General features: G+C 39.9%; 1 protein-coding gene across 2 annotated transcripts in view; it reads right to left on the bottom strand.

Moving 5' to 3' along the window:
- Positions 1-20577, bottom strand: part of LOC134222716 (dynein beta chain, ciliary) — a 70886-nt gene extending 50309 nt beyond the window's left edge. For both annotated transcript variants that reach the window (XM_062701882.1, XM_062701889.1), the window contains exons 1-4: positions 20158-20577; positions 1161-1331; positions 475-563; positions 60-396 (exon numbers count right to left, since the gene is read on the bottom strand). In XM_062701882.1, the coding sequence (XP_062557866.1) occupies positions 60-396; positions 475-563; positions 1161-1331; positions 20158-20460 (900 nt within the window). In that variant the 5' untranslated portion in view covers positions 20461-20577. The remainder of the gene's footprint in view (positions 1-59; positions 397-474; positions 564-1160; positions 1332-20157) is intronic.
- Positions 20578-20821: the final 244 nt, after the last annotated feature.

The raw sequence follows: 20821 nt of genomic DNA, 5'->3' as shown, positions 1-20821 counted from the left end.
GGAAAAATTACATTTTGCTACTAATGCTATTGGAAATAATAAAAAAAAAACTCTCATACCAATGGCTTTAAATAAAGCGTGATATCATCGGCTTCGTGAACCGCTTGAACCACGCTTTGAAAAGTGCTTTTGAACGATGAATAGTACACGGAATCTATCCCCTCCAAGATGACTCCAATCTGTCGAACCCGGGGTTCCAATAGTTGGGTGTAGATATTCCGCAAATTGTCCCTTCGTGCGTCCCAAAAGGTTAACTCCTCCAGAGGCGACGGATGATGACCGTCCTTGAAAATGCTTAATGAATCCTCCTTGAGAACGTCGTTGATCTGGTAGGCCCACTTGATGACGATTCCCTCGAGCGAGTTCTTCATTTTTAGCGAACAGCCATCCAGATTGCTTGAATTGCGAGGAAATAAATCGGTACGATTCTTTTTATTAGTCTATAAGAAGCAATTTGTGTATGAGAACACTCACCCTTCGGCAACCTGCAGCCCGACGCTTTCCACCTCGCCGATCGAAATGGGCATGGGCAGAAGTGTTTGATTGATGATGTTACCCTTCACCTGTGGGTAATAAAAATTAATACTCGGCTGATTTAGTGGCTCGAATTGGAGAAAATTAGCATCAGACGACCAGCACGTGGGTGTAGGCCGTTCCGTTGCTGTGTTATTTTTATGGCTGCGCCATAGAGGAGCAAACGTGCTTAACATCTCCACACGTCGCACGGTGGTAGGTCAGCAAATGAAAATCGAAAAATGCTTTGAGCATTATCTACCATAAATAGCAAGTCATTGTGTTTTCGAAGTGACCAATCCAAATATTGTAGAATAAACTAAGTATGCAGATTCTACACTAGTTTGAATAAAACCATACAAATTTCGAATATAAAATGAGGAACACAGAGATTTTATCAAGCAATTATTTAAAGACCCGCCACCGCGCAGCGACTCCAGCACTAAATTAAGGCAGCTCGATTCTTTAATGTCTACTTGTCACGAAACAAAAAAGCACGTGCGGATCGACCTCGGCACGAAAATATGACAGTCGATGGAAAATTTGCGCACCAGAACGATGTGGGTGTTCTCCGTGATAAGTGGTTCCTCCTCCCTCCACTTTCCCATCCCAACCGGTTTTTACACAACCAGAACGGCAACACCTACCTCGGTAATGATATTCCGCAGGTCCTGAAAGTGGCTGTCGACGTCCTTCTTGATTACATCCGGCCAGCCTTCCTGATTCCGTGGGTTGCTAATAATCGGGTAGAAGATCTCGTCCATTATCACGGCAAGGTCATCGATCGGGTTCGCCGACAGGTCACCGTACATGATTTGCTAAAAGCGGAAGCAGAACCAACAAATGTGGCGGTGATTAGTGACGTAAGCTGAATTGTTTTAGGACAGGGTATAATTTGTTCACGTGTTGCAAAGTTGGTCAGTGGTTTTGTGGTTCTGGTATGACCTTCAGCAGGGACCAGATTGTCAAGGCTGTGGACTCATTTATTGTGATGATTTACCCTCTACTTAAAGGGCATTGAGATTTTTAGATGATGCGATTTAAATTATCGGGACATACATTGGTTTATCTTGAAATGATGAGTTACTAAGCCATTGGTCATTTGTCAACTATTAGAATAAGTGAACCAGCCATGTAGGGTAGGACCGTGCAAGATGATGATGATCCTTAACCCTTATGCGGCCGACGGGGTACCCGTGTTCCTTTTTCAACTTCAAGTGGTGATATTTCAATGAATTTTTATAGCTGAAAGCTGAAACTCGGTGACATCTAAGAACTCCATAAAATGTAGCATCTGTGAGAAAATCACGTTGATACAGTGAGGAGGGACGTGGGGAGGGGCATCTGATTTTTTTACCACGTGGATGGCCGACAGGGTACCCGTGTTCCACTAAATTGATATTTTCATAACTTTAACAATTTTCAACCGATTTAATTATCTTATCTTGACAGTTTTGGAAACAGAAACTCATATACTTTTCGCCCATTGTCAAGGTTTACAGCTTTTGTCTATGGTTATACAAGAAATCTTTGAAGTAAGACTTAAGAGTCTACACACGTAACCGAAGGACTATCAACCAGTTTCAAATATATTACATGCTCATTGCGCTTCTTAGAATAGTCGGTGTTCACAGTATATATTCTGGGTCTTCAAAATCCCCTGCAGTAAGGCCTCAGTCATCCAAAAAATCACTGGAATAAGATCTTATGGTCTGCTAACGTAACCAAAGGCCTATCGTGCAAATTCAAAAACGGTACATGCTCTTTATGGTGTTTAGCATATAATGCTTTCACAGTATATATTCCGGGTCATCCGATGATCTTTTCTCAAAACATGTTTGCATTCCAAGTAGTTCTTGTTGCTGTCATTGATTCCAGGTAGTCTACGAACTCCATACAGTTAAGGTCTTCGGATCAATATCCGTAACGAAGGCAGTTAACGAAGAATAAACAAGTTGTGTGACCCCTTCTTGGTATATGTTTGTATTCCAAGTAGTTATTGTTGTTGTCGTGGGCTCCAGGTAGTCTACGAAATCCATAGAGTCAAGATCTGTGGATCAACCTCCGTAATGGAGGCAGTTATTGAAGAATAAACAAGTTGTGTGACCCCTTCTTGATATATATCTGTTTTTCATGTAGTTCATGTTGTTGTCGTGAGTTCCAGGTATTCTACGAACTCCATACAGTCAAGGACTTCGGGTCAATTTCCGTAATGGAGGCAGTTATCGGAGAATAAACAAGTTGCATTACCCCTTCTTGGTATATATTTGTATACCAAGTAGTTCCTGTTGTTGTCGTGAGTTTCAGGTAGTCTACGAACTCCATACAGTCAAGGTCTTCGAATCAATCTCCGTAATGGAGGCAGTTATCGAAGAATAAACAAATTTTGTGACCCCTTCTTGGAATATGTTTGTATTCCTAGTAAAGCTTGTTGTTTTTGTGGGCTCTAGGTAGTCTACGAACTCCATAGATCCAAGGTCGGTGGACCAACCTCTGTAATGGAGGCAGCTATTGAAAAATAAACAAGTTTTGTGACCCCTTCTTGGCAAATGTTTTTTTTTTCATGTAGTTTTTGTTGTTGTCGCGAGTTCCAGGGAGTCTACGAACTACATACACTCAAGGTCTACGGATCAATCTCCGTAATGGAGGCGTTTATCGAAGAATAAACAAGTTGCGTGACCCCTTCTTCTTGGTATATGTTTGTATTTATTGTAGTTCTTGTTGTTGTCGTGAGTTGCAGGTAGTCTACAAACTCCATACAGTCAAGATCTTCGGATCAATCTCCGTAATGGAGGCAGTTATCGAAGAATAAACAAGTTGCGTGACCCCTTCTTGGTGTATGTTTGTATTCCAAGTGATTCTTGTTGTTGTCGTGGGCTCCAGGTAGTCTATGAACTCCATAGAGTCAAGGTCTGGGAATCAACCTCAGTAACGGAGGCAGTTATTGATGAATAAACAAGTTTTGTGACCTCTTCTTGATATATGTTTGTATTCCAAGTAGTTCTTGTTGTTGTCGTTGGCACCAGGTAGTCTACGAACTCCAAAGATTCAAGGTCTGTGGATCATGCTACGTAATGGAGGCAGTTCTTCTTCTTATTCTTCTTATTGGCATTAAATCCCCACAATGGGACAGAGCCGCCTCGCAGCTTAGTGTTCATTAAGCACTTCCACAGTTATTAACTGCGAGGTTTCTAAGCCAGGTTACCATTTTTGCATTCGTATATCATGAGGCTAACACGATGATACTTTTATGCCCAGGGAAGTCGAGACAATTTCCAATCCGAAAATATCCTAGACCGACACCGGGAATCGAATCCAGCCACCCTCAGCATGGTCTTGCTTTGTAGCCGTGCGTCTTACCGCACGGCTAAGGAGGGCCCCTAAAGATTCCAGGTAGAGTTCCAGGTAGTCTACGAACTCCATACAGTCAAGGTCTTCGAACCAATCTCCGTAATGGAGGCAGTTATCGAAGAATAAACAAATTTTGTGACCCCTTCTTGGCATTTGTTTGTATTCCTAGTAATTCTTGACGTTGTCGTGGGCTCTAGGTAGACTACGAACTCCACAGATCCAAGGTCGGTGGATCAACCTCCGTAATGGAGGCAGTTATTGAAGAATAAACAAGTTGTGTGACCCCTTCTTGGTATATGTTTGTATTTCATGTAGTTCTTGTTGTTGTCGTGAGTTCCAGGTAGTCTACGAACTCCATACAGTCAAGATCTTCGGATCAATCTCCGTAATGGAGGCAGTTATCGAAGAATAAACAAGTTGCATGACCCCTTCATGGTATATGTGTGTATTCCAAGTAGTTCTTGTTGTTGTCGAAGACTCCAGGTAGTCTACGAACTCCATAGAGTCAAGGTATGGGGTTCGACCTTGGTAACGGAGGCAGTTATTGAAGAATAAACAAGTTGTGTGACGCCTTCATGGTATTTGTTTGTATTCTAAGTAGTTCTTGTTGTTGTCATTGGTTCCAGGTAGTTTACGAACTCCATACAGTTAAGGTCAGTGGATCAATCTTCGTAATGGAGGCAGTTATCGAAGAATAAACAAGTTTTGTGACCCCTTCTTGGTATATGTGTGTACTTCAAGTAGTTTTTGTTGTCGTGGGCTCCAGGTAGTCAACGAACTCCACAGATTCAAGGTCTGTGGATCAACCTCCATAATGGAGGCAGTTATTGAATAATAAACCTGTTGTGTGACCCCTTCTTGGTATATGTTTGTATTCCATGTAGTTCTTGTTGTTGTTGTGAGTTCCAGGTAGTCTACGAACTCCATACAGTCAAGCTGTATGGAGACAGTTATCGAAGAATAAACAAGTAGCGTGACCCTTTCTTGGTATATGTTTGTATTCCAAGTGATTCTTGTTGTTGTCGTGGGCTACAGGTAGTCTACGAACTCCATAGAGTCAAGGTCGGTGGATCAACCTCCGTAACGGATGCAGTTATTGAAGAACAACTGGGAAGGACGAAAGATAGCGATTTTCCTCCAAAACCTTTTTAGAACTTAATCTATCACATGTTGTGCATATGCATAATCGAGTTTCAGACATAGTAAATAAATTCCACTACGGGTGGTTCAATACCCGGAACATAGGCAATTAACTTTGAATGTACTTAACTCGAAAGGCGATCTCTCTTCGCTTATGTGGTCGGGTTGGGATCTGACGACCAACTGGCACAATCTCACACAACCCTACTTCATCGAGCGCCGTTGGTGATGAAGCAAGTGTGTAGGAGCTCATCCTACTTGGTTGGCATTGTACAAAAACATATATGAGAGAGTTAGTTCTAAGGATGTATTGCGAGAGTTCGGCTACATGCCCGGTGCTGTGAATTTGGTTTCATCAGTACCCGCTAAGCTGCGGAGGACGACGGAAGCTTAATAGGGGAAGCACCTGTCTAGCGTACTGATTTGGTATGCAATCTATTCTATATACCACAAAGGGCATGTTACACTTTTGAAAAAATCTGAAAGATCTTTGGTTACTCGTGTAGATCTTAAGGCCTTTTCTAGGATTTTCTTGGATTACCATGAACTTATGCAATAAAGGCGTTCTATTCTATGTTCCACAAAGGGCATGTACCAGTTTTGAAACAATCTAAAAGATCTCTGGTTACGAGTGTAGATCTTAAGGCCTTTTCCAGGATTTTCTTGGATGACTTGGACTTGGAATGAAAGCACTCTTTTCTATGTACCACAAAGGGCATAAACCACTTTTGAAACAAACTAAAAGATCTCTGGTTAAGCGTGTAGACCTGAAGGCCTTTTCCTGGGTTTTCTTGGATGACCATGAACATATGCAATGAAGGCGCCAGAGGACTTATCCGAGACATTTCTTCGATAGCGCAGAATATATGTAGTGATCACATTTGATTTCAAGATGCGTAAAGAGCATGTACCACTTTTGAGACAAGTCCATAGACCCATGGTTACGAGTGTAGACCTTGAGGCCTTACTCCAGAGATTTCTTGGATGACTCGGAACATATACTGTGAACGCATTCTATGCTAAGTACCACAAAGAGCATGTACCGTATTTGAATTTGCATAATAGGCCTTTGGTTACGCGAGTAGATCTTTAGGCTTTACTCCAGAGATTTCTCGGATGACTCAGACCTCATTTCAGGGATTTTTGCATTACCCGAAGGATATACTGTGAACACCTTCAATTCTAAGAAGCGCAAAGAGCTTGTAGCATATTTGAAACTGGTTGAATGGCTTTTGGTTACGCGTGTAGACTCTTAAGTCTTACTTCGAAGATTTCTTGAATAACCATGGGCATAGGCTGTAAACCTTGACAATGGGCGAAAAGTATATGAGTTTCTGTTTCCAAAACTGTCAAAATTATCCAAATCGGTTGAAAATTGTTGAAGTTATGAGAATATCAATTTAGTGGAACACGGGTACCCTGTCGGCCATCCACGTGTGTTTTTTTTGTTGGCCGCATAAGGGTTAATACCTTCTCAGAACGCCAATTTCAAAGAAAACGGCAATTTTTATAAATGTGACTTAACTGAAACTCTGTTTTTGATTAGTTCAAATATACTAACGGTCTGTCTCAATTGGAGAATTAAACTGAAATTAAACTTAAAAGTGACATTTCAATAATTATCAAATAACCCTGCTCGCAGAGCAAGATTACTTTTGACAGATATCGAATCATTTTGCATCGATGTCTTATGGGAATTGCTGGGTAGAACCAGCCGAATCTATACCATTTCGTCGAAAGACATTTCGTCGAATGACATTTAGTCGAATGACATTTGGTCGAAAGGACATTACGTCGAATGGACGTTTGATCGAAGGGACATTTAGTCGAAAATGATGTTTCAATCCACTAGAGACGTAGGACGTTTGGTCGAAAGGACACTACGTCGAATGGACATTTAGTCGAAATCAGATTTTAGAATGAAGAATCTTCGTACATTTTGTCGAATGACGTTTGTTCAAAAGCGGATTTTCGAATTAAAAATCTTGGTACATTTAGTCCAATAACGTTCCGTCGAATGGCTATTAAAAAAAGAACTTTGGTTAATAACAATTAAGAATGAATGATTTATTGTGGTGTTTATAAAAGTCACATAATTATTGCTCCAATATTGTTCAAAGAATGGTGGGTTCATAAAAAGAATAAATAATACGAAAACGAGAATATTCCCGACTGGATATTGACTATGGCGAACCCCTCTAACCGACTACGATGAATCTATTTCACCTGGTCAAAAGAAATTCAGTTGAATGATGTTTCGTCAATAGATATGACGTCGAATAGATTAGGTCATATGACCATTTGGTCGGAATTAAATTTTCGGCCAATAATTAACGAATTACGGTTGGAATTTTATTCTGAACTAATTATTGTATAAATATTGAGTGAAAGAAAGAGTTTCAATGAAAAGAATAAGAAAACCATTTCCATTCGACTAAACGTCCTTTCGACGAAATGTCATTTGACCAAATGTCATTAGACTAAATGTTCCAAAGCCGACTACGATGAAGTATTGGCAAAATAACATTGGTATCATTGGTTTTTGACCATGTGCCGAAAAATAGATTAGAGGGTATTTCACCATCAGTACCTAATATTTTACTATTTCTGTAGGATTTAATTTTTCGATAATCCACCAGGGTCTCCAGCAGTTTCTGTTAGCTGCTGGAGACCCTGGTGTTTCTGCAACCTCATTGACATCCGTATACGTTTCTTTCGCTGCTGATTGAACTTCCTCATGTCCACTGAATTCCTCTAATCAGCTTATCAATGTGTTTTGTGGATTATTTACTCAAATTTAACCAAAAATCTATTGACGAATTATCTATTTAACTAATTACCTATTACCGACTAAACACTTCCAACATTCGACTAAATGTCCTTTCGACTAAATGTCCATTCGACCAAATGTCAATTCGACTAAATGTCCATTTGACAATATTTCCATTCGACTAAATGTCCATTCGACTAAATGTCCCTTCGACCAAATGTACTTTCGACTAAATGTCATTCGACTAAACGTCATTCGACGAAATGCCATTCGACGAACTGTCCCAAAGCCTTCTTATGATTGGGTTATTCGCTAATTTTCGAACTGTCACTTTTAAGTTTAATTCTCCAAATGAGACAGACCCTAAGGGCCTAAAATGACAAATCTTTCTCAAATCGTACGTTATATTCGGGTAAATGTCACGTTCGAGGAAATGTCATTTTCGGGGAAATGTAATATTGGCGAAATTGTTTTTTAAATATATGGCATATTCGAAGAATTGTCATTTTCGGGTGAAATGTCCTTTCCGGACAAATGTTTCCAAGGATATGATACTTGCGGAAAATGTTGTCGTATATATGTTATTTCCGGATTTTTTTTAATTTTTAGGGAATTTTTCGATTAAAAAAAACGTTTTCCGGGGATTTTAAATCTAAAATAACCTAACTAAAGAATGGGAAAATTGAAGTATGCTCAACTTCCGACATGCCCATCGTACATTATGCCTTACGTCTTCCACGCCTGACGTACTGATGCTTAACATTGCACACTTTACTCCTCGCTTAAATCTCCCCCTTTTCCGTTCAACAAAATCGCCTGTTTAGGATAAAGGATATATGTCAAAATTTTTGAGAATATGAGTTTTACTAACGTCGTCGTTATCTAAATAATATACCGCCTGCCCCTTAACAACCGCCCGCTCTCTCTCCAATTCCTCTATACTCGTCTCCTTAGGATTGAGAGTACGTGTCCCAAATTTGGTTCAATTGTGCCCATGCGTTTGAAAGGTATGTGAAAAAGTTCGTTTCATTACAATGTCCCTCCTTTCTTTCTATTTTGACCCTCTTATCTATTATATAAACGTTTTATGTATGACTGACGATATGTGTTCCAAATTTGGTGGAAATCGGTTGAAGGGATCAAAAGTTACAAAAGATCGATAACTACACAATACCCCCTCCAAATCCTCCCATTTTTTCCTAATGACTCTTTCAATCCCTTTGTTATCTATCCCTGGGGATAGGGACTGTGTGTTCCAAATCTGGTTGAAATCGGATCTGGGGTATCAAAGTTACCCTAATTTTCTCATATTCTAGAGAGTTCCCTCCTCCCCACACCTTCCCCCCTTTGTTATCTTCACCTTGGAATAGAGAATGTGTGTTTCAAATTTGGTTGGAATCGTACCTGTGGTTTGAAAATTTTATTGTCTTCTAAAGAGTTCCTCTCCCCTCATACCCTCACTACTTTTCCGTTGCCCCTACCACCCACTTTGTTAGCCTTTTCTGAAGATAGTAAATGTGAGTTCCAAATTTGGTTGAGATCGGTCAAGTGGTTCAGAAGGAGTTAGCGAACATTCATACATACCTAGTAGTGGTACTGCCTTTCTTGCATTTATCCAAGACACCAACCTTTTCGGTTTGGTTCACCTTTCTCTCCATAACTTTTAAACGCGATTGTTTATACCACCTTTAGAATGAAACTTGTTGCGAGAAAATCGGCTAAGGATTACTATGTGAAAATTTGGTTACATTTTTTTTATCTTTTCTCACACACGCACGGACATACAGACATTTTCTCTGTTCGTTGAGCTGAGTCGATTGGTATATAACACTATGGGCATACGAGCCTTCTATAAAAAGTTCGTTTTCGGAGTGAATTAGGTACCGTTTGACTCATATTCCGAACACTCACTTTAAAATTGCCGTTTCAGCTTTATTCTCGTAATTCTTTCCCTAAGATCTTGAACTCGTTTGTAATCTTGATTCTCAGTACGGAAAACCGATGAAAAACTTTGTTTTAGGTCGCTAGAACGCCAGTGTTCGGGGGGAAGGGCCATTTGGCCGAATACCTTTCAGCCGAAAGGGTCTTCTTCTTCTTCTTCTTCTTATTGGCATTACATCCCCACACTGGGACAGAGCCGCCTCGCAGCTTAGTGTTCATTAAGCACTTCCACAGTTATTAACTGCGAGGTTTCTAAGCCAAGTTACCATTTTTGCATTCGTATATCATGAGGCTAACACGATGACACTTTTATGCCCAGGGAAGTCGAGATAATTTCCAAGCCGAAAATTTCCTAGACCGGCACCGGGAATCGAATCCAGCCACCCTCAACATGGTCTTGCTTTGTAGCCGCGCGTCTTACCGCACGGCTAAGGAGGGCCCCGAAAGGGTCTATTGGCCGAAAGGGTCATTTGGCCGAAAGGGTGGAATAGGACATTTGGCCGAATAGGCCATATGACTGATTAGGACATTTAGCCGAATAGGACATTTGAAAAATGAGAAATCAGGAGTGAGAAGTGAAACGTCTCACCTGGTAGCTTAGTTTGACAAAGCTGAACCTCTCCCTACGATCTTCTTATCAGGACGCAGACGGACAATGGACTAGCTTATGATGAGCGCTTGTGTGCAGTAATCAGCACTCTACTACGTATTGCCCAATGTTTCGGATTTCATAAAGTTTCGGATGAGAGGTAATTGTGTTCATGTCACACGACAACGGCGGTGGCTCAAGTGCCGAAAACAATAGAACAATGACGTCAAATTCACACTTCACGAATAAAATTTTGTGCATGTTGGACGTCTGCAATCAGCTGATCAGGAATGATTACACTTTTTGATCTACTAACACGAACAAAAGGAACGCTCAACCGGACCTGTGTAAAATAAAAGAAATTGCGCATTGACGACTCTGGTCCGCGTGAAAGTGCTGTCAGACTCGTTAAATCGACGTTCGAATCCCCGCCCACAAAAGCTAATAGGTCGCTTTGGAAATTTAGTATTGCGGTTAAGCAAGGCTCAGTTCTATTATACACCCAGGTTTTTTTTACGTGGTTGAAATTAATTAATTTCTCGGTTAACTTGAACTTTCACAGCGTTTGAAATACCCCCTGAATTTTCTTGATTTTTTTTGTAAATTTTGTCGTGGGGTTAACTTATTGTTTCTTTGACGCTGAAGGTCTTAAACGACTAAAACCAAACCGTGTAAAAAAAGCTGGGTGTACGCTTAAATTTTTACACCGATTTCGGCTGTGTAAATCTCGGTTTTAGTTCAAAAGCTTTTTTTTAACTTAAATTCGTTTATTTCTGATTTTTGTTTGTTACATCATTTTCAACATTTCAAGTGGTTGGCCACTCGGCCCTTCATCTTTGATTTTGAATCATAGGTATAGTTGGAATTCAAAAGTAATTTATAGTATCTAATGTATCAGAATAACCTTATGGAGGCATTGATTATTTTGGAAAATTTGATATCCTAACTACCATGTGGCCGGGGTTCAGCCAAATCAAACCAAGTGCCAACTAAAAAATGCTAATTTTTCTGCCCAAGATTTCATAATACAGATTAAGTTGACCAAAAATCTTATCAAACATCCATCAACCACATAACTGAAGATATCCTACAACAAATTTACGTATGAATTGATATGAAATGGTTTTCGTTTTCCTTTTACGAACAAAATATCACAAGTCAGTCAAAAAGCCGCTTGGTGCGGCTAGGCAGAACCCCGACCATGTACACTAATATTTACAATAAAAATTTGATAACCTAAATTGGAACTAGCGCCCTAATTGGAGTCTGATCCGAATGCAAGCAACGGACCCTAAAATTTTCTTTACACTCACCAAAGCGTTCATGTAAGGTTTTTATCCCGGCCAGACGGTGGACCTCAGATTTTCTTTTCCTGGGAGGGATGTTGAGGATCATCTTCAGGAATTTGTTTTGGACCCGTTCAAGTTTGGGGTGGTGGGTTTTAGCGCAGCTCTCCCAGACCGGCATGCCGTATTCGATCACAGGGAGGATGATTTGCTTATTTTTCAGGGACAATGACGACCAACGGTTGATTGAAGGGTACAGTAGTTTCAACAGAACGTTACACTTCGTCACCGTCTTGTCATCCTGTTGCCTGAAAATTAGCTTACTGTCGAGGGTCAAGCCAAGGTAATCGGCTTTATTGGCCCATTTAACAGTCGTGCCATTGAGGATGATTTTCCAGTCCCCAGGCGTAACACGTTTAGGGGATTTAGAGTCGGGGAAAATAATGACCTGGGTCTTCGTCGCGTTGATACAGATCTTCCAGCTGGTGAGGTACTCTGTCAGGGCATTCAGGCCTCGATGGAGTTTTGCCACTAGCGCTCTAAACACTCTACCGTTGTAGACGATGGAGAGACAGAGACAGAATGCCGCCTTCTGGAGGTTCTGGCATATCGGGGGTGGTAATTGTTGATGATTTTCACCAGGTAGCTGGGAAGATTGTAGCGTAGTTTGTACACCAGGCCATCATGCCACACATTGTCGAATGCCTTCTCTACATCGAGTAAGGCCATGGCAGATATTTTAGAGACAAACTTGTTCCGTCTGAGGACGTTGGTAACTCGACTCAATTGGTGTACGGTTGACCGACCGCGTCGGAAACCAAACTGTTCCTCGAGCAAGATGTTGAGTTTTTCGGCAGACTCAAGTAACCGGTGATGAATAGCTTTTTTCGAATAGCTTGGATAATCCTGAGAGAAGGCTGATGAGACGATAACTTTTGGGGGAGGAAGGATCCTTCCCAGGCTTCCGGATGGGGATGACTTTCGCTGACTTCCAGGACGATGGGAAGTAGCTGAGCCGGAGACACTGATTAAAGATCAGCGAGAGGTGCTCAAAGAACGGAGCACTCATGTGTTAGAGCTGGAGATTCAGGATGCTGTCGAAGCCTTGCGCCTTCATGTTCTTCAATGATTTGATATAGGCCGTCAATTCGCCAGCTGAGATCTCCAACTCCTCCGAAAAGTCGTTGGGAATCAAATGGATTTTTTTTGGTGAATATCTTGGTTGTGCATATGCACAGCACATGTTTCGAAATGGATAAATTGATATGAAATTTGCGAAAAAGAATCTACGTGTCTTGGAGGGATTCGAACCCTCAACCTCCTACTCTCTAGATAGGCGTGATAACCGCTACACAACAACACCACTTAAAGGTCACGTTTGCGGAAAAGCCATCAGAATCCGAGTATCAACCTCCACCGCGGTTAGCTCTTTTTTGCAAACTGAATATCTTTCAGATGCTTGATTTGTCCAATCTCCACGTGTGCTTTACTGTTGTATATCCACAGCCAAGCAACGGGAAGTCCCTACACCCATGACGAGTTCGGGAGAAAATAACGCCAACGCGACGAAGCGAAAACGTAATCAGCGAACGAACGAGAAAAAACACTTGGGAAAAAATGCGCGAGAAAAAACACGTTCGTACGTGCTGCTGTCTCGAACTGGAATGGAATTCCTAGTTCAAAAGCTAAATGGACGTTCAGGTTCAGGTATAGCCAAAGATATTTTCAATACAAAATCAAAACTAAGGATTGCAATATTGTTCAAATGATACTATACATAACTATAACTGTATCCGTCGTGGTCATTCCGCCTTTTCTCTATCTATTACTAAAAACTTATCGAGAATGAAGACTATGAAAGATTGTTGCATACCATTATTGTAAGTTGTGGTACTTTTTAATTATGGCTCTTTATAGTATCTACTCAGTGAATCCAACAGTCTGTTCCCTATAATTGAGCATGAGCATGAGCATGATGGACCGTGCATTTCGTAGTTGCTACTCCGTGATCGACCAGAACAATCGCAATTGCACAGGAAACCAATGGATGGAAGCATGGGATTTTGCTCTCAAACCTCAATGTGCGCAGTCCGAGAGCTCTAGTATTTTGGATAGTCGATAACGGCGCTGGCCACGTCCTCACGGTCAATGGGGATGGGAACTCACTCACTGCAAGCCGAGAACACCTCTGGACTCGCCACGAGTTCCTGCTGAATTTTATTGGAATCTTGGGGTTAAGGCTTTATGGCAGTGGTTCGTCTTGGTTAACGGGTTGCCAATGTGATAGTTATGAAAGCGTGGTGTAGCATTCTAATTGGATGCCGAAACGAACTTTTTCGCTCATTTCGAATTCTAACAGTTACCGTAGCAGCACAATCCAAAACGATTTGGTTGCAGCAACTCAAATGTGACTAAATTTAGTTACATATGAGTCACAGAAACTTTTGTGCAACATGTGTGCTGCTCGGACCTGCTAGAACTAATGAAGTTGTATGTATAGGAATAGAAGATGGAAACGGTATTAAAGCCCATTTCCTGTTCTAGCGATTGCTAGAATATGAGAAATATATGAAAAGATACAAAGTAGGAGGAATGGGACGGGCCTGGGATTGAACCCACGACCACCTGCGTATGATTCAAAAGCGGTAGCCATATGACCACCAAGCTCGTTTCCAACAGTCTATTCCCTATAATTGTCGATAAACTTGAACATCCCAGTCAACACAAAATCGTATATGATGCAACATAAGATGCTAAAGTGGAGGTGATATGCGTACATATTGTATGAGGAAGTACCTATATGGCCTCCACTTTAGCATCTTATGTGACATCATATACAATCTTGTGTTGACTGGGATACTTTCTACTGGTAAAATTTAATCATGGTTACGACTTCTCGTCATCAGGGAACGCATTAGAAAAGTATTTCCGAAAAGAAGGGAACTCGCATCATTATCACCGATACCGATGAAAAAGACCTCTGCCCGACTGCACTACTATTCAAGGCTACAGGCCGCGGTGTCCGTTGGATCACATGCGTAATGTGCGTAGAAGATCATTGCGTCAATGCCAGACCATGGTAACACAGTTCAGATCGATTTGGTTGCAGCAACTCTAATCTGACTGGATTTGGTCGCATATGAGTCACAGTGACTGATATGTGATATGTGTGCTACTCGGGGATTATATGTAACGCGGCACTCAACAAAATAGTCAACATGTGATACCACTACAACAGGATATATGTCTTTGGTTACCAACTCAGTGCTAATGGCGTAAGCTCACCCATCCAAGGGGATTTTATGCAGTAACTACCGTTGACCATCGCTGAGACCGCTACCGACGGCATGATTACCATTAAATTTTCTACCACTTTGAAGAAAATTTCGTCTCAAATCAACTCTTTTTCATTTAAAAATGGTGGATCCGGAAAAGAACAGATTTACACTCCTTTACAACTACTAACAGCAACCAAACAATTTTCCGTATCGCAGACGAGTATTTCACTTGCTGCTGATAATGGGGACTTGGTATAAACTACTACAATGTTACTTGAATGCTGCTGATGATGGCCACATGATGATTTACAGCGACAATTTGCTGTTAAAATGTGGCCGTTATCAACATCAGCAGCACTCAAGTGAAATTTTTCAGAAAGTTTTGATGAAGCATGGAGTGTCCATTGTCAGCAGCAAATCAAATCTCGCAAGATTTGGACAATCGTTTGATTTCTATTAGTGGTTGGTAATGCGTAAATAGGTTCTTTTCATGGGTCTTCCACGAAAGGCTGAATCACATAAGGCTGAAAACTCGTAAGGCTGAACACGAAAGGCTGAAAAGTAAAAATCTCACATAAGGCTGAAATAACAAAAGGCTGAAACTCGAAAGGCTGAAAAATCGTGAGAAACCAATATTAGGTACGGTACTGTCGTCGAGGGTGACAATGGGTCAAATAGGGGTGAGAATGGGTCACTGAATGAATGCTTGTAGAATGCATTGAATGTATCTGAGCACAAGAAGACTAAAATATAAGAGACCTTTTTGAACGATTTTTCTCTACGACCTCCAGACTGCCGGAGAGAGCGATGACTCATTTTCACCCCCAGACCCATTGTCACTCCCGATGGCGGTAACATAGAAGGGAACAAGACTTAATTGTTCTTGGTTCTTGTATTTACTTTTTGATTCTCGCTAGATTGCTTTCAATTTTTTCATTCTTTATTCTTCTCTCTTCTTTCTTCTTCTTTTTCCTTTTTTTTTTATTTTTCCTTCTTTCTTCCTACTTCTGTTTTCTTCTTCCCCCATTTTCCTTCCTGTTTCCTTCTTCTTTCTTTTTTCTTCATTCTTGTTCCTTCTTCTTTCTTCCTTCTTCATTCTTCCATCTTTATCCTTCCTTCTTCCTTGTTTCTTCTTGCTTCATCATTACTTCTTCTTTCATCTTTATCTTCCTTTTTCCTTCTTCCTTCTTCCATATTCTTTCCCCAATCTTTCATCTATTTTCCTTCTCCCTTCTTTCGTCTTCTTTCTCTCTTTTTCCTTCTTATTTCCTCCTTCCTTCGTCTCTGTGAAATTTTTATTCTTTATACTTTATTCTGTATTCTGTATTCTGTATTCTGTATTCTGTATTCTGTATTCTGTATTCTGTATTCTGTATTCTGTATTCTGTATTCTGTATTCTGTATTCTGTATTCTGTATTCTGTATTCTGTATTCTGTATTCTGTATTCTGTATTCTGTATTCTGTATTCTGTATTCTGTATTCTGTATTCTGTATTCTGTATTCTGTATTCTGTATTCTGTATTCTGTATTCTGTATTCTGTATTCTGTATTCTGTATTCTGTATTCTGTATTCTGTATTCTGTATTCTGTATTCTGTATTCTGTATTCTGTATTCTGTATTCTGTATTCTGTATTCTGTATTCTGTATTCTGTATTCTGTATTCTGTATTCTGTATTCTGTATTCTGTATTCTGTATTCTGTATTCTGTATTCTGTATTCTGTATTCTGTATTCTGTATTCTGTATTCTGTATTCTGTATTCTGTATTCTGTATTCTGTATTCTGTATTCTGTATTCTGTATTCTGTATTCTGTATTCTGTATTCTGTATTCTGTATTCTGTATTCTGTATTCTGTATTCTGTATTCTGTATTCTTTATTCTTTATTCTTTATTCTTTATTCTTTATTCTTTATTCTTTATTCTTTATTCTTTATTTTTTATTCTTTATTCTTTATTCTTTATTCTTTATTCTTTATTCTTTATTCTTTATTTTTTATTCTTCTTTATTCATTATTCTTTATCAATTATTCACTATCCAACCACTCAACATAGTTGGTACAACATATCGTATGGTTGGGATTCATTTCATCCCATCAATTTCAGCCTTTCGATACGTTTCAGCTATCTGATACTTTCAGCCTTTTGAGCCTTTCAGCCTTTCAGGATTTCAGCCTTATGAGCATTCAGCCTTATGTGTTTAAGCCTTTCGTAGGACACCCCTTTTCGTGGGTGCCCTACGAAAGACTGAAACACATAAGGCTGAATACTCATAGGGCTGAACTCAAAAGACTGAAATCTCGAAAGGCTATAAGTCTCACAAGGCTGAAAATATCAAAAGAACGTATACAGAAAGTGCTAGAAGTTTCGTCCAACGAATACAGCGGCCTGTCCCAGTGTGCGACGCAGCAAAGCTGAAATAGCTGAAAAATGACAGTTGTGCATTGCTTCCGCATAGAGTCTTGTGCCCTTGAAAACGCGAGTAGATTCAGTTTCTGATTCTGTGAGGATTTTTCTTAAACTTTTAATATTCAAAATTCAGAGAAATCATTCCAAATTAAAACCTTTTTTAGTTGTTCTCATGTTTGATAGGTTATACGAGGTGAACCGGCCCAGGGCCGAAAACCTCATTAATAAAGATATTAATAATAATAATGTTTGATAGGAAAACTGTCCCGATCTCCATTGCACTGAACATATACACTGCCCATGATCGCATATTTGTAACATTTGCATTTTTTTTCGATTTTGAGTTTATCTTATAAATCGTTCCAAAATTGTTGGATCTTTAAGCAGGTCAGATAAAATCAGGAGGTTTGTTCTGAAAAACTTGAAAAAACTACCAAGTTGTTTTGTAACATAGAGCAAAATGACCGCATAACTGTAACACTGGAGAATTCTGTCGCCTGTATGCCTTGTGTATCGAACAAAAATTAACGCAATAAATTTGTACTCAAATATCAAGTTATGTAAATATTGCTACCGAAGAATTCGAATGGAAAATGTTTTTATATAATTTTTGGCAATTTTTAGAAATTTATTGCGATTTCCATACTTATGCGTATCACAAACATTATCCATCCATTTCTCCCATGCCTACTTTTGTCGATTGTTACAAATATGCGATCATGGGCAGTACACTCCCCCCACAATTATGGAACACTTTTGCCAAAAAGTAATAATTTCACAATCAAATTCACTGTTTCCAATGGAAAATGATTTTCTATCAGCAATATTAGATATCTACCTAGCAATCCATCATGATTTTGACTGCTTCACATGCTCAAAATGCTCTAAATTTGATTTATTCGAAAACAATTGAATTGATCAGTGTTCCATAATTGTGACCACGGCAAAATTTTCCCACAGTTATGGAACAGTTTAGTATTTCCTGTATAAATCGCTTCTCAATCATTGTTTGTATCGAATTCCACGATCGTAAGCAATAATTGTAGGTTAGTGTTATATTGCAGCAATAACATAGCAATAATTATTAAATTAACAAATTGATAAATAAACAAATCAATAAATCAAATCAATAAATATATTGCAGCAATAACATGCTATAACCCGTAACTCTGGGTAGACACCTTTACGTGGTGTGTTACGGGGTAAGATCTACCACGGTTATATTGCCAGCTACATGCAAATCCTGACCCAACGAATACCTTCCTCATTATCCAACTCCGTGGTATTTATGAGGGTGTCGCTAAGTCGGTGGCCTCTCGTTAAGTAATTACCACATCAACACTTCCTTCCTTTCCCTAATTACGGTGAGAGATGGGCGTGGTCAGGAGAAGTAATCCTCATGCTTTTGTTATTTTTGTTTAAGACTAAAATCAAGGACCACTCCCCTTCTTGATTTCTGATAGCATTCTAGATCTCAAAAAGGATCTCAAAAGTAAAACATGAGTATCACTAGTTTCCTATCTACGAATTACACCGTAACAATGCTAATGCTATTGCAGCAATAACATTGGTGGTTTGTATGAATTTGTGGCTTATATTTGCATTAAAACGGTTTCATAATATGGTTATTTGCAATCGATTTGAAGTCGAATATTTTTGTTGAAATCAAACCTATTTTAGATGGGATATATATCACATAGCGGAACGAAAGCTTAGATCCTAAAAATGGTTTTCATGTATTAATATCTACAATTCGTCGATTTTGTGGCGTGTTAGAAGTAATTGTATACTGAGAAAGTCGTTAGGCGTTCCATAACCGTGGGGGTAGTGTATTCATCTCATAGCGAAATAAAAAAAAATACAGCTCTAATTTTGTCGCTTCTTTTTATCAAAATGCGTGCTTACTGCTGAAAAAAAATCACAAAAATAAGAAACAAATCAAATTGCTTTCCATTGCTTTGTTTTTATGGGATCAATATCGGAGCCATGAGATGATTCCAAGAGCAGTTCCTCTACAACCAATTATTTTCAATAATCCCTATTTCCAATAACTAATGCCAACAAACCCAAAGTCAATGTCCTGTAAAAAAGTAAAAAGACTTAAGCTCCAGGTGTATTGGTTAAAAGGTGCGTAAATTCAATACAGTCATATAGAAGTCGATCTAGAGTACCACGATACAAACAATTGACATACGGTAAGCGAACATTTGCTGTTAACTCGTTAGTTAACTGTTAACTGTTAGCAACGCAAGGTCCGTTTTCCCACTACCAATAAATGCATTACATATAGCTACGTAGTCCAACGTTACTTTTGCGTACATCCCGATTGGGCTGCACCTTTGAGAAGTGGAACATTTGAATCAACACTAAATGAAGGCTCATACCCAAACCATACCTCAGATTATTTAATCTGCTGTCTACAGGCGAGGCAGTTTCAGCGAGAATCGTGACAATCCAGAATTGTCAAGAAATCCTGACTTCGAATAATAAAAGCTTTAACATCCAGCTATGATCAACAACAAGTTAGCAAACATTGAGAGAGAGAGCGTTCACCATGTGTAGTGGCGTATAGTTTTCGTGGTCCTACCTCAAACACATTCAGTGGAAAAACTATGAATGAAATGCCGTATCCATGTGCGTTTGAGTATGAATGATTTTCTGCATAAACAAAAAGCCACCCCAAATTACGTTAGAAACGAAATAACAAACAGTGACAAATAAAAAGGGACTTATTTCATTCATAATGCGTTGCCAATGGTTGTTATTTGGCTTGAACACAAACTTTCATGTTCTAATGCTTGAGGTGATAACGTTATAATAAGCAAGCAAAAGAGTGTAATTAAATTCAAAAATCAGTTCAGGGATCTATCAAATGACTTACCTCTCGAATGCTGTCTATGTCCAGCACCGTTTCTTTGATCTTGACAAAGAAACATCGTTTCCCTTTGCCGGCTGCCGGGAAGAAGTGCGTCGGAATGAGGGCTCCGGCGTTGTTCAGGGTGATGATAAGCCGCCGGACGTTGGCGCGCTTCACCCATTCCATGACTATAACCTTCAGCTCTTCATTGCCCATCAGCTTCTGCCACTTTTCTTCCTTGAGCCGCATCGTCTTCAGGATATAACTTCCGACGAACGCAGCACAGGGATCCTCCTTCTCCTCTTTCTTCTTCTTGTCATCCGTCATCTTCTGTTGATCCTGAACGGATCCTGTAGATCCTCTCCTGGTTGGCTTGATACAATCTCCAACGGTTGCACTCAGTACAAAACAAATATCGCGAACAACCAGATTTTTGACGTCTGGTCACGGCCAACTGCGTCAGCGGAATGAACTCCACCTTGGGCTTGGAATTGGAAACTTTCGCAAAACAGGGAACCGACTAATTTCCTTCCCCCTGGCGGACAAGCAAGAGCAGGAGCAGGAAGCACCCTCGCTCCGACAGTGCAATCGATCATACAACAACCAGTACATATGAGAGCTACCCTACCCTACCGAGGGCAATAATGGTGGTAACCAATGCGAACGGTTTCGAATGAGTCGGAAAAAT

Source organism: Armigeres subalbatus, chromosome 1 (assembly GCF_024139115.2).
Source record: "Armigeres subalbatus isolate Guangzhou_Male chromosome 1, GZ_Asu_2, whole genome shotgun sequence".
Classification (NCBI taxonomy): domain Eukaryota; kingdom Metazoa; phylum Arthropoda; class Insecta; order Diptera; family Culicidae; genus Armigeres; species Armigeres subalbatus.
This window is presented reverse-complemented; position numbering and strand designations above follow the sequence as displayed.